The sequence below is a fragment of the Tupaia chinensis genome, unplaced genomic scaffold (assembly GCF_000334495.1).
Source record: "Tupaia chinensis unplaced genomic scaffold, TupChi_1.0 Scaffold000311_2, whole genome shotgun sequence".
Taxonomy (NCBI): Eukaryota; Metazoa; Chordata; class Mammalia; order Scandentia; family Tupaiidae; genus Tupaia; species Tupaia belangeri.
Genome location: NW_006159803.1, coordinates 6,122,486 through 6,135,686, shown reverse-complemented (window position 1 = coordinate 6,135,686; position 13,201 = coordinate 6,122,486). Strand labels below are relative to the sequence as shown.

The window sequence follows — 13,201 nt, the reverse complement described above, 5'->3', positions numbered from 1 at the left end:
GGCTGACAGGCAGAGAGGATTCCTGCCCTCATGGAGCTTGCAGTCTGAGAGGGGTCAGAATTGTGAAATAAACAGGTGAAGGATAAAGGATGGAGCCAGGACTGAAGCAAACTGGGAATTTGGATGTTTTTGAGGAATAAATCAGTTCCTCAGACTACATGCCCAGGTTTTTTCTTGAAATGTTTTAAGTCCATAAAACGTATTTTCCGGAGAAGGTAGAAGTGATGTTTTGTTAGCCATCATGTCTCTGCCCCAGCAGGGCAGATAATCGGGTGTATTCACTACTGTATTCACTACTGCTTGGACCAAGACTAGTTAACTCCTTTTAGCTTGGAGCTCTGTATGTGAGGCAAAGTTGCTAAACTATTCAAAAATAAGATGTATGTAGAAAGGTTAAAATAATAGGATTATGGGACTAACAGATGGTGTAGTGGTTATGAAGCTGGACTTCCACATGGCAGTCTGTGGTTTGAGTCCTGGACCTGGTGTCTTCAAACTCACACTGAGTGTGTGTGCATATGTGCTCAAAATCCCAGGAAGAGAACAGAGGAGAAGGGATTGTGGTGTAGCTATCCCTCCTGGGGGGTGATTTCTCACTTTCTATTTCTCTGTCTCTCTGGGTCTTCAGTGAGCATACGTGCCCTATAGCAAACATCTCTCTGAAAAAAAAATAGGATTATGAAGCTGATAGATGGAGGATACTGGTGATTTAAATAATGACTTTTAGACTTTTAAAGTGTACATGACTAATGTTAGGCTAAGAAATTTTTCTGTGTTGGGACCGGTAGATAGCATAATGGTTATGTCATTGGGACTCCACATGGCTGCCTGCATTTCTAGTCATGGATCCAGAGGCTTGAGATTCATGCTTGGTACGTATGTGTGCATGCCCAAAATCCCGAGAGGAGAATGGAGAAGGGACTGTGGCATGGCCATCCCCCTGGGGAAGCAGTTTCTTGCTTTCTGTCTTTCTGTCTCTCTCTCTCTGGCGAGCACACATGCTCTATACAAAAATCCCTCTAAAAAAAAAGAGAAAGAAAATTTTCTCTGGATTTGAAGTAGTCAGATCCCTAAAACAAAAGGTGGAATTACAATCATTATTTATAATGTAGGTGCTGTAATTAGACAAATGCTCAGACAGACCAACATGCCTTATCAGGGCTGGGAGCACAAATAGGCCTAGTTAGAAGCTGAGACTCACATTTCATTTTTAGTTCCTAAAGTATTTCCAAGTTGGATTTCCAAGTTTGGATGTCAGGAGAAAGAGAAAAAAATTAAAAAAAGAGAGAGGGAGAGAGAGAAGAAAAACCATCTCCTGAGAACACACACAGAGGAAGGGCTGTAGTCATAGGCTAAATAACATTTTGCTTCCTGCTTTTTATTTGATTTTATCCTTTGAAGAAAACAGACATAACAATTGTTGATGTGCATGTTGGCTTTGAGTCTGTGGTTTCTGTTTCCTTATGATCCTGTGTCCTGCTGTTTAGAGCAAGGAAAACAGAACCTATAGGTGGGTTTTCCAAGCCTCAACCCTCATCCCTGCCTATAAAGCTCTATCCCTTAGAAACCAGGTATTACCCATAAACTAACATTTATCGAGACTCCACTGTATGCCAGAACCCTGGGTAAGGCACTTTCTCCGAAGACTGAGCTGGTAAGAGACTAGGATAAGGGAGACAGCCAAATCTTTGGGACCCAACAGGAGCTAATGGGGATCACATGCTTACCCCAGGACCTGATCTGAGCATTTTCACAGAACGTCTTATTATTTTCTTGTAGGAAATAGGAGAATTTATATCTCATTTTCTTCCCATTCTTGTCAGTTCAAGCTTTTTGTTTGTTTGTTTGTTTTTTGAAATGCACGTTAATAGCCATATATTTCATTTTCTACCCACCCAGACTCCTTGCTCCTCCCTATTCGGTCTGGGGAGAACTCATAAATGTCATTGGTCACAAATCCACTTTCCATGCTTGCTAGAGTCACGAATCCACTTTCTGATGGGTTCACAGCCATGTTGTCATAGTCACAAGACAGGTCATCAGGAGTGACTTCTGTACATACTCGGAATGAAATATTCTTCAGGTCTGGCCGAGTCTCAGCTAAATCAGCTTCACTTTGTTTCCTTATGACATTGTAAACCTCTAGGTCAGGGCTGTTCCCTTGGTGAGGAGAGGGCCAGATGGTGTGTTGCTCCTTTGGGCTAGGGTCTGGACGCTCCTGTGTTCTAGAAGGAAAGAAAACCAGGACTGAGTATTTCAGACTAGGCAATGCTTCCCGTTCAGGCAGGAGGAGGTATTCCTAGGCACTCCTCGGTACCTAAACTCACAGGCCAGGGCTTTGTAGTGGTATGGGAACAAATCAGGGAAGCATCATAAGGGGACTTCAAAAAGTTTGTGGAAAATGGAATTAAAATGAGTTTTTCTGGTGCAAAATTTTTGAAATTCTTATGTAGTTTTTTTTCAGACTATGCATTTTTCATGAACTTTTTTTTGGGAGAATCTTTGTAGTTTGAAGTGATTGCGTATCTGTCATTCAGGGCCTCCAGGTTATTATCTGAGGTTCTCAGAACTTCTGGAGAGTTCAGGGATGGAACTGGATAGGAAAAAAGAATCACATTCTAGAAAACTCATCTCTGAAATTTAGTGTGTCCTTCCACTTTATGTATGTATGCACTAAACCAGAGTAGAATTAATATCTTTGAATCGATTACTAACAGAAATCACACTTTTATTTTATACTACAATTATTATAGATGCTTCGAAATATTTTTTATTCATCTCTACTTCAAAATTATGATAATTATACCCACCAATAATAAACATTAGTAAAGAAGCACATGTATTACTGAATGACATATTCAATTTTGGAACTATTTTGCTAAACTATGTCATAGTATGATTGCTTCCTTTGGGACCCAATATTTATGCATTAAAAATATTGTTCTGGGAGGCAGTCCATAGGCTTCACCAGACTTACAGGAGCCTATGGCCCAAAAAAGGATAAAAACCTTTGGGATAGACAGACCTCACCTTTAGATTAACAGTCCTGGCGAGGTGCTAAATAAAGTAAGAAAGATGTTGAGAGCCAACTGCACAGTAAGCAGTTATAAAATATATTTGTAAGTTTTTGAACTGAATTCTACTTTTAAATTCAAAGGGAATGGCTAATGAGAGGTCATCATCATAATAGCTAACACGACTACCTAAAAAAGTAGAGGCACGTGATCCTGACCATAAGCCGGAGTTGTCTGGGTGAGCTAGTATAGCGATGTACATGTGTCTAGTCACTGAAAAGTCGGCTAACGGGAATTTAGCTCTTGCTTCCTATTAAGTGGTTTAGTTCCACTTTGTTTCACAATGTTTACTGGAATGCTCCACTTTTTTTTTCACATGGCTCAGTATTCATTCTTTCACTCACTCAGCAAACTTTTTACATGTGAGGACTTAACATTCATGAGAACATTTTTGCTGTGTAATGCATGGACATGCAGGAGGTGAATAACAGTTTTAGTCTTCAAGTTAAAAATCTTTCACACACAAGAAATAAAATAAAAAGTAAGATCACAGGCCCAGCTGCAGTGGCATGCACCGCTGAGATGCTGTAATGTACAGGCCAGGATGTGGGAGGCCCAGCCTGAAAGTCCTGGCATGGGGGTGTGTGCCTGTAATCCCAGCGACTAGGGAGACTCAGGAAGGAGGAGACAACAATGGCCACACTGTTTCTTTTTCTTTCTTTCTTTCTTTCTTTTTTTTTTAGTTATACGAAGGTGTGTGTACTCCCTGTAGAGAAGCAGAGAGAGAAAGAAAGAGAAGGAAAATGAGAAAGCATCCCCTCACGGGGGGGATAACAACGAAAGGAGTCAGCAGGTGGCATAGTGGTAAAAGTGCTGAACTCCCATATGGTAGACTGTGGTTCAAGTCCTGGACCCAGTGGCTTAAACATGCTGGGCATGTGTGCATGCATGCTCAAAATCCCAAGAGAATGGAGGAGAAGGGACTAGCATGGCCATCCCTCTGGGGGGCGATTTATCATTTTCTTGCTTTCTCCGTCTCTGGTGAGTGCACTCACCTTATATAAAGTAAACTCTCAAAAAAATCAACAAAACAAAAAATGAAATAGTTCTCTTAATCAAAATTAAGCGTAATGCTTAGTGTATTTATTTATAAAGAAGTTTTGCCTTAGTGTGCATGTGCTCGCTGGAGTGAAACAGACAGATAATGAGAGGGAAAGTGAGAAATAACCTCCAGCAGGAGGAGGGGGGTGGGCGATAGCCATGCAACAATCCCCTCTCCTCCATTCTCCTTCCAGGATTTTGTGCATATATGCACATGAACCGAGTGTGAGTTTCAAGCCACTGGGTCCAGGACACAAACTGTGGTTTACCATGTGGGAGTTCAGTGACGCAACTACGATGCCATCAGCTGACCCCAAATGCTTCGTTCTTTTAAATGCCCTGAGCCAAATTTGCAATGATGATTCTTTGGGAGCTGCATGGCTTTTTTTCTTTTTTTAAAAAAATTTTTAAATTTTAAGTTTATTTATTCCTTTCATGAGAAACAGAGATGGAAAGACAGAGAGATAGGCACCCCCATCTTGGTGCACCCTCGGTCTCAGCCTAGATCATGGGCATGTGTGTGCACCCAGCATACTTTGGGAGATTCCAGAATGCAATCCCTGGACCTTTCCGTGTGGGTCCAGTTGTGCGACCACCACTTAGCCCCTGCCAGGGCTTTTACCTAAATGAAGAGGTTTTACTTGCCTCTTTCTACAGATCCAAACCCAACATACAACTGTGGTGACCACAAGCAGGAGGAGAAGAGGAATGCTGGGGACTAGGATGTAGGCAAGATTCAAGGCAGCTTCTGAAAAGAAAAAGTACAGCATCAGCATTGGTGATATTTTTGTGCTTCAAACCATGTTTTGAAAAAGCATAATCGGGGCCAACAGGTGGCACGGTGGTTAAAGCACTTGGCCGTCCTCCACAAGAGGTAATTTCTCACTTTCCCTCTCTCTCTTTTTGTCTCTCTCTGGTGAGTGCACATGCCCTTTGGCAAAAAAAATTTTGAATAAAAAGTGTGGGGTCAGCAGGTAGTATGGTGGTTAAGGTGCTAGACTCCCACATGGTAAACCGCATTTCAAGTCCTGGATCTGGTTGCTTGAAAATCATGCTGGGTACATGTGTGCCCAAAATCCCAAAAGGAGAATGGAGGAGAAGGGATTTTGGCATGGCCATCCCCCTTGGGGGAGATTTCTCACTGTCCCTCTCTCTCTCTCTCTCTCTCTCCAGTAAGCACATGCACCCTATGGCAAAAACCTTAAAGAAAAAAAAGTCATAATCAACACAGAGTATTGTGCTCCAAAAAACACATTCCTGGAAGGAGATAGATGCAGTTACCTGCTTAGCAAAGGGTCTTCTAATCTTAACAAATGAGCATTTTTTTTTTAACCTACCCATCACCCTAAGTAATAATTAAAGTAAGTTTAAATTTCTGGGTCTCTTGCAAATATTAGGTGGACACGTTTGTTAATGAAAAAAAATTGGATTTTCTCTTTTATTGTCCTTTTTCTTAGCAGAGCAGGGGCTGATGGCCCAGTGCTGATGTTTGTCTCTAAGGATAGCCATAGTAGGCCAAGGTGGGAAAAAGGAGCAAACCAAAAGTTCATCGTCACCAGGAGAGTCAAGGTCACATAAAACCCATGAATTAGATTGCAAAACTGTCCCTGACTTTTTTGGTACCAGGAACGGTTTCATGGAAGACAATTTTTGCCATGTTCTGGGGGTGGGGGCAGTAAAGAAGAGGATGGTTTCAGGATGATTCAAGCACATTATGTTTATTGTGTATTTTATTTCTATTATTATTACATTATGCTATATAATGAAATAATTATACAATTTACCATAATGCAGTACTTGCAGGCACTCCCTGGCGCTAGCCACCACCTGGCTATTACTGCCTCAGCTCTACCTCAGATCATCAGGCTTTAGATTCTCATAAGGGGCAACCTAGATCTCTTGTATGCACAGTTCACAATGGAACCTAGTGGTGCCATGATCTGACAGGAGGCAGAGCTCAGGGTAATGTGAGTGCTTCACTCCTGCCATGTGGGTTGCTAGTAGCCCACAGACTGATCTATGGCCCAGGGGCTGGGAACCCCTGCTTTAAGACTTAGGACCACAGATCTTTCTTTCAGGGGCTGTGGAGAAATCTATGATTGGAGACTAATCCTCTTCCTATTCCCACTGATCCAACATTCACTACCATCCAGAAACTGTTCCCATCCCATTAAGATCACAAACCTGACAACCATTAAGAAACAAAAAACAAATGATCCCCCAAACTCACTTTAAATATCACTAGAACAATGAGCAGTAGAAATGCCTCCCGCCTTTGCACAGCACTTTGCACTTAAAAAAAAAATTTCTGGACTAGCAAATGGCAACTGGAACCCACATGGCTGACAGAGCTGTTCAAGTCCTGGTTCTGGTGGCTTGAAGATTATGCTAGGTGTGCGTGCATGTGTGTCTAAAATCCTGAGAGGAGAAGGGTTTGCCTGGGAGGTGCTTTCTCACTTCCTCTCTCTCTTTATCTCTGACCCTGTCTGCAAGTGCACATACCCTATAGCAAACTACAAAAATAAAAATAAAAAATAAGTAAATAAGTAAATAAAAAAGAAAGAAAATGAAGATTAATTTTTTATTTATTCTGAGAGAGAGGGAGGGAAGGAGAGAGGGAGGGAGGGAGGGAGGGAGGGAGAGAGGGAGAGAGAGCGAGAGAGCGGAGAGAGAGAGAGAGAGAGAGAGAGAGAGAGGCAAGCATCACTAGTAGGGTCCCCATGTGACAATCCACTCCTAGTCTCAGCCAGCCAGGATCATGGGCATGTGTGGCATACCTGGTATAAACAGGGGGACCTTGGGATGTGAACGTAGGAGCCTCTCATGTGGCCTCAGCATCGTGGAATGTTATGTTACTGCTGTGTCATGGTGGGTGTCTCATTTTGAACTTTCAAGACATTTTCACACATTATGTCTGTTGTATAATAAAAAAAAATTTATTGACTTTTGTCACTGGTTCCTGGAAGGGAAGCTCCAATTCCTTGGAATTTGGAATTTCCCAAGCAGTATAAATGACTTTGTTGTTCATGAGCCCTTAAGTCCATATCAAAGTTTATTGTCAAGGACATGTTTCAGGGTGGGTGCTAGGAAGCCTCACTGTGATTAGAAGGTTGGGGCTTTGAGCTGGGTGATATTAGCCTGGCCTCCTTTAGAGATTGAATACCACCACATGGCCTGTGATCAAATCATGCCAGGCCAGCCCCTTAGTTCAGTGATTAAATGCTGTGGGAAGGAGCCAGATCCTGCATGGCTGACTAAGGTTCAAATTCTCATCCTAGAGGCTTGAAAAACATGCCAGACATGTGTGTATGTGCATGTTCAGGATCCCAGCAGGATAAAGAAGTGGAGAAAAGCGGATTGTGACATGACTGGGCCCCATTTGGGAGTTCTTTTTTTTCTTCCCCTCTTTCTCTCTCCCCCCTTTCTCTCTCTGCCATGTGCATGTGCCCTCTCTGGCATTTAAAAAAAAATCAATCATGTTTATGTAATGAAACTCCAATAAAATTGCTGGACAACAAAGTTTAGTGAAACTGACTCTCCTGATTTTATGAGGAGAGGACACAGAAACTTCCCATCTAGAACCTCCCCAGACCTTGTCCTGTGGGTCTCTTCATTTGACTGTTCCTGACTTGCATTTTGTACAATACAATGTAGTCATAGCATAGTGTTTTCCTGAGTTCTGTGAGTTGTTCTAGTGAATTAATGAACCTGAGTTGGGGGGTAAGGGAGGCATGGGCATCCCAGAATCTATAACCAATTGGTCAGAAGTGTGGGTGGCCTGGGGACACCGCCCCCCCCAAACTTGTGGCTAATGTCAGAAGCGAGTGCAGTCTTGTTCAGAGTGTGTCCTTAAGCTGTAGAGTCTGCACGGACTCTAGTGGTTAATGTCAGAATTGAATTGCAGCCTTGCAATATTTTATTTCATTTTATGGGCATAGTAATGCTCTTAGGTAGATAGGAAAAATATTGTTACTTCCATTTTGCAAGTGATTAAATTGAAGCACAGAGAAATGAAGTATTTTCTTTAAGTTGCCCAGTGGGCCAGACCTATAGTGCAGTGGTTAAATGCTGTGCATTGGAGCCAGTGCATCCTTACGCACACAAATACATCCAAACCACCCATATGGCCTACTACAATTCAAAGCCTGGCCCATCTCTGGTGGCTTGAAAAAATGCTGGGAGTGTGTGCCTGCACACCTAAAGTCCCGACAAGAGGGAGGAATAGAGGCAAACGGATTGTAGTATGACCACAACTTAGTGGGGCACTCTTTCTTTCTCTTTCTCTCGCAAGGGAACATACCTTCTGACAATTAAAAAACAAAACGAGGTTGCCCAGTGACAAAAACTAATTCAGGGTGAGAGTGATATAGAAAGCACTCCAGTTTATCACTCCATTTTTTTCACCTTTTATGATCTAACTTTTTAAATGTTTTGGTCCATTTCCTCTGTTTTATATATGAATATTAATCATAGATGTTATGCTCATGGCCTGGGTCTTTCTGCTCTTATTTCTCTACATCCACTCTTTGAGTATTCCCACACCCCATGATCTCTGGGTGGATCCCAGGACTCTGTCTTCATGCAGATTTTTCACCTCCTGTCTAATCTAATCTCCCCACTTGTTTTAGGATAGTACCATTTGCGTGTTTCACTGATGAAGCCTAACCTGACATTTAATACTGCTTTTGCAGTCCCAGGCACCCTGTCTAGTTTCATTGTTGAGTAGGTGTGAGAAAGAATAAAGTGAGGCATGTAACCTCGGGTGATTTGTAATTAAGGGAATCGTATCATCTGTCTTCCCCTGGAGGGTTCTGAACATACCTGTACTTTCCTTAAATGTTTCTTTGGTATCTTCTTTCTGTGTTTCTTCTGGAGATGTGGGTGTTGCTGGCTCTGTTCCCTCACCTGGATTGAGACATATAGGCTTGAGAACTTGGATAAAGGCATCATAATGCAGATATGCTCTGTCATCCTACCACATTGAAAGTGGGATGCAGAAGAGCAGTAGCAAGTTGCCCAGCCCAGTGACATTTACAAACAGAAAAATCAAGGGCTGAATTTGCTGCCCTCTAGAGGTCTATTATCTTCATCTTTTTGGTGAGACCCTTGGTGAGATCAGGTACCCAAACAACCAACAAGCTGCTGGTGCTGGGGCCCAGAAAGTGACCCATTTCTGAGACCATAAATCATCAGTTCGGTTCATATCTCATCTCATTTGATTAAATTATTCCTTTCCTGTAATCAATAATGACAAGCAATATCCCAAACTGAATTTATGAGCGTTGTTTTTCAGCTTTGAGAGAAACAGACATTAGAGTGAGGCTAATGAACTAATTGTCATGGCTGATCATGACATATACCTGTCTAAAATATCTGGATAAACACCAATAGTCTTTCTATTGAATATTAGAACCATATGCTCTAAAGGACATATGGCTCTAAATCTAGGAATGGGCTGTGAAGCAGCTTAAATTGATTCCAACCTCAAATGACAGCCTTACCTCCAGGCCTTGGAGAAGGAGCTGTTAGTTCCTCTGTAGCAAGAAGAAACAAAATAAAAAAACCCTGAATCTTCATGGCATCTGAATGAAATAGGCTAGAGCATGCTTCCATTTAGTTGCTCCTTCATCATCCAATAAGCTTTATTTACTGTTACCAAATTTTTTATTATTATCTGATATCAGGAGCCCAGTTAGTAAGTCAGAAGAATCATTTCCTATATAAAGACTAGCCATCCCCAAACTTTATTTCAGTGCTTTCTTCTTTTTTATAAAGTATCTCAAAACTTTTAAATATGAAAAATTCTCAATACACACAAAAGTAGAAAGACTGGTATAATGAACTCCTATGTACCGTCATGAACCTTCAACTCTTGTCACTGTCTAGCTAATGTGGTTCCAGTTATAATCCCTACTGTTGCCCTGCTACATGCCCAGCCTGGATTATTTTAAAGCAATCCAAGACAGTTTATCAATTCATATTGAGAGTGTTTTAGAGAGCCATGGGAATTCATCTCCAAGAAGCTGAGTTATTTTAAATGTTTCAAAGAGCCTCAGGGAAGACAGGTTATACAATCTACATCAAATGTTTCTGCTTTTGACTGGAGTGTGTCTACCTCTTGAATTGGCAATAGTCTCTTATGTTAATCTGATGCTCTGGGGTTAGTAGAGATAGCATCCTTAAAGGAGAGATTTTAGAAATCATAGTCCTAGGAACCAGCAGGTGGCATAGTGGTTAAGGCGCTGGACTCCCACATGGCTGACTGTGGTTTGAGTTCTGGACCTGGCAGCTTGAAAACCACATTGGGTGTGTGTGTGTGTATGCCCAAAATCTCAAGAGGAGATTGGAGAAGAGAGGATTGTTGCATGACCATACCCTCTGGGTGGTGATTTCTCACTTTCCTCTCTGTCTCTGTCCATCAAGCACATGTGTCCTATGGCAAAAACCGAAAAAAAAAAAAAGTTCCAAAGCCAGACTGTTTAACCTATTCCGAAGTTTCATTTTAAAAGGACAGAAACTCTTAATAATCATCCCATAAAGGTGTGTGTGTGTGTGTGCGCATGCGGGGGTGGGGGTGGGGGGGTACTTCCCTATCTCTTGCTCTTTGCCCCCACCTCTGAAAATATCCTTTTTATTTACACTCCTCATTAAACCCTGTGGGTATGCCATATTCTTTCTGCCAGGACTCTGTCTAGCTAATACATGTAGAAACAAAGGTAATGAAGAATATATAGTCTTCTAAAGAGTGCCAAGCCCCAAAATAAAGAATTTTAAAGAAAATTTCAAAGTCCCACATTTCAAAAAATGTTCAAGGAGTGTAAAAGTTTATACCATGGAGCTAATGGAATATAATTTTTTTAAAAAGTAATGAGAATCCAGTTTGTAAAAAGGTGACCCTCAAAGTCAGTCTAGATCTTTGCAATCTGCCTGCTTGAGACACTCTGTAGAGTAGGGGAGGAATTCACTGAGGGTGTAAAGAGGAAGGAAAAACATCTTGGGACCAGCAGTTAGTGTAATGGTTATGTTGCTAGACTCCCACGTAGTCGACCGCAGTTCGCGTCCTGGACCCGGTGGCTTAAAACTCACGCCAGGCCTGTGCGCGTGCGTACCCAAGATCCCAAGAGGAGAATGGAGGAGAAGGGATTGCGGCGTGGCCATCCCCCCTGGGGGGTGATTTCTCGCTTTCTGTCTATCGGTCTCTCTCTGTCTGGAGAGCACACATGCCCTATAGCAAAAACCTCTCAAAAAAAAAAAAAAAAAAAGGGAAGGAAAAACATCTTTAAGCAGCAAAAACTGCCCCAAATGGGACCAGCAGATAGTGTAGTGGTTACAAGGCTGAACTCCTACATGGTAGACTGTGGTTCAAGTCCTGGACCTGGTGGGTTAAAATCATGCCAAGTGCGTGTACATACATGCCCAAGATCTCGGGAGGAGAATGGAGGAGAAGGGATTGCAGTGTGACCATCCTTGTGGGGAGTGGTTTCTCACTGTGTGTCTCTCTCTCTGGTGAGCGCATGCACCCTAAGGCAAAAACCTCTTTAAAAATAAATAAATAAAAAAAACCTGCCCTGAAAGCATAGTCCAATTCAAACAATTTAAAAATGGTAGCATTATTTAGTCCCAAACTATCAATAGCTATAACTAACATGTCACTCCACTCCCGTCAGGAAAGAATGCAAGCTTGAGGCCTAGCATTTGGCTTCAGGAAGGTGAGAAACTTCAGAGATAGCTCAAGAATCAATCCAAGTTTAAAGCTAAGTCAGTTATAAAGGAATAGGCTGAGAAATCCCAGAAGAGTGAGACTGTAGATTTCTGGCCAAGTCAAAATCCTTACACATCTGGAAGCACATGCAATTTGAATTTACAAGGCACATATAGACGGTGAATCTGTTCATCAAGATGCCTGCTATCTCTGCCTACCACTGTTGAAATTGATGTGTTTTATTTTTTAATTATTTTATTAATTATAATTATTGTTGTTGTTGTTTAAAATTTGACTAGAGAAAGAGAGATAGAGGAAAAGTGAGAAAACAAGTCTCCAGATCCAGGACTTGAACCGTGATTGGCCGTGTGGGAGTTCAGCACCTGCTGCCCCCAAAATTAGTCTTTTTTTCTGTTTTTTTTTTTTTTTTTTTTTTCATCATCTACTTCCTCTGATGGTTTTGATGTTTCTTTAATGCCCCAGAAAAGAGTCTCACCTGGCTGTTAGGAGACTTACATTCCTAACTATCAGAGCCAACCTCACAGGTAGAAAGAGTAAGAATTTATGGTTGTCCACTGAGAGGACTTTTTTCCCCTGAAATTATTATAACTCTTGTTTTATTACATATAATTAGACCCTATATTTCTTTCATCTTTTTTCTTGGCATCTGATAACTTTTTGTTGTTAGTATTACACCTTGGTGAGGAGGTATTATTACTTTTCCCTTTACAAGAATTTATGATGTTTAACATTGCTTGGCATTTGCAAAAAGCTTTCTCAGAAACTACATAACAAATGGAAATTGCAGTTACTTATAAAACAATAGAAGAGATTGAGAATTCAGCTACAAGCTTGGGAGAGAATTCATTACCATCAGAATATTTGCAAATGAAATTGTTCTTCATGTTGCATCGGTCATCATTCCACTGGAACATGTAGGGCCCCCCGCTGCCGGCAGGTGCCGATGGCTGATGGTACATGACCACGCAGACCTCACTGCCACAGGATGGCTCATCCACATACCAGTTCCTGTAGAAAGGTGTTAACAAATGGAGGCAACTGGAGAAAGACCCCTGAACGCAAAAATTGACTTTAGAACACAATTCACAAGAGGAAAGAGTTGAAGTGCTGCCAATAAGTAGAACCACACACTTTCTAGTATGGACATCACAATCAATCATCTGACATTTACCACAACCTCTCTGTAGGGAGGAATATATTACCACATGATGTCTGTGAAGTAATTATGAGAAAAAGCAGCTAGCACAGCTGGATAATCTTATTTCTTTCTTGCTTTTTGCTAATTGGGTAATAGAGTGGTTTTTTTTTTTTTTTTTTTGAGAGTTTTTCATTGTAGGGCGCGTGCGCTCGCCAGCCAGACAGA

At 41.6% G+C, this 13,201-nt stretch overlaps 1 protein-coding gene and 1 long non-coding RNA gene across 3 annotated transcripts in view; one reads left to right on the top strand and one right to left on the bottom strand.

Moving 5' to 3' along the window:
• LOC114008221 (uncharacterized) overlaps positions 1–13,201 on the top strand; it is a 71,644-nt gene that overhangs the window by 57,537 nt on the left and 906 nt on the right. The gene's annotated exons all lie outside the window — the stretch shown is intronic.
• Positions 1,354–13,201, bottom strand: part of LAYN (layilin) — a 21,213-nt gene continuing 9,365 nt past the window's right edge. The window contains exons 3-7 of one of the 2 annotated variants that reach the window (XM_006151055.2): positions 12,689–12,846; positions 9,617–9,649; positions 8,937–9,020; positions 4,761–4,863; positions 1,354–2,225 (exon numbers count right to left, since the gene is read on the bottom strand). In XM_006151055.2, coding sequence (XP_006151117.1) covers positions 1,865–2,225; positions 4,761–4,863; positions 8,937–9,020; positions 9,617–9,649; positions 12,689–12,846 — 739 coding nt within the window. In that variant the 3' untranslated portion in view covers positions 1,354–1,864. The remainder of the gene's footprint in view (positions 2,226–4,760; positions 4,864–8,936; positions 9,021–9,616; positions 9,650–12,688; positions 12,847–13,201) is intronic. The other variant, XM_027772870.1, reaches the window with a different exon arrangement.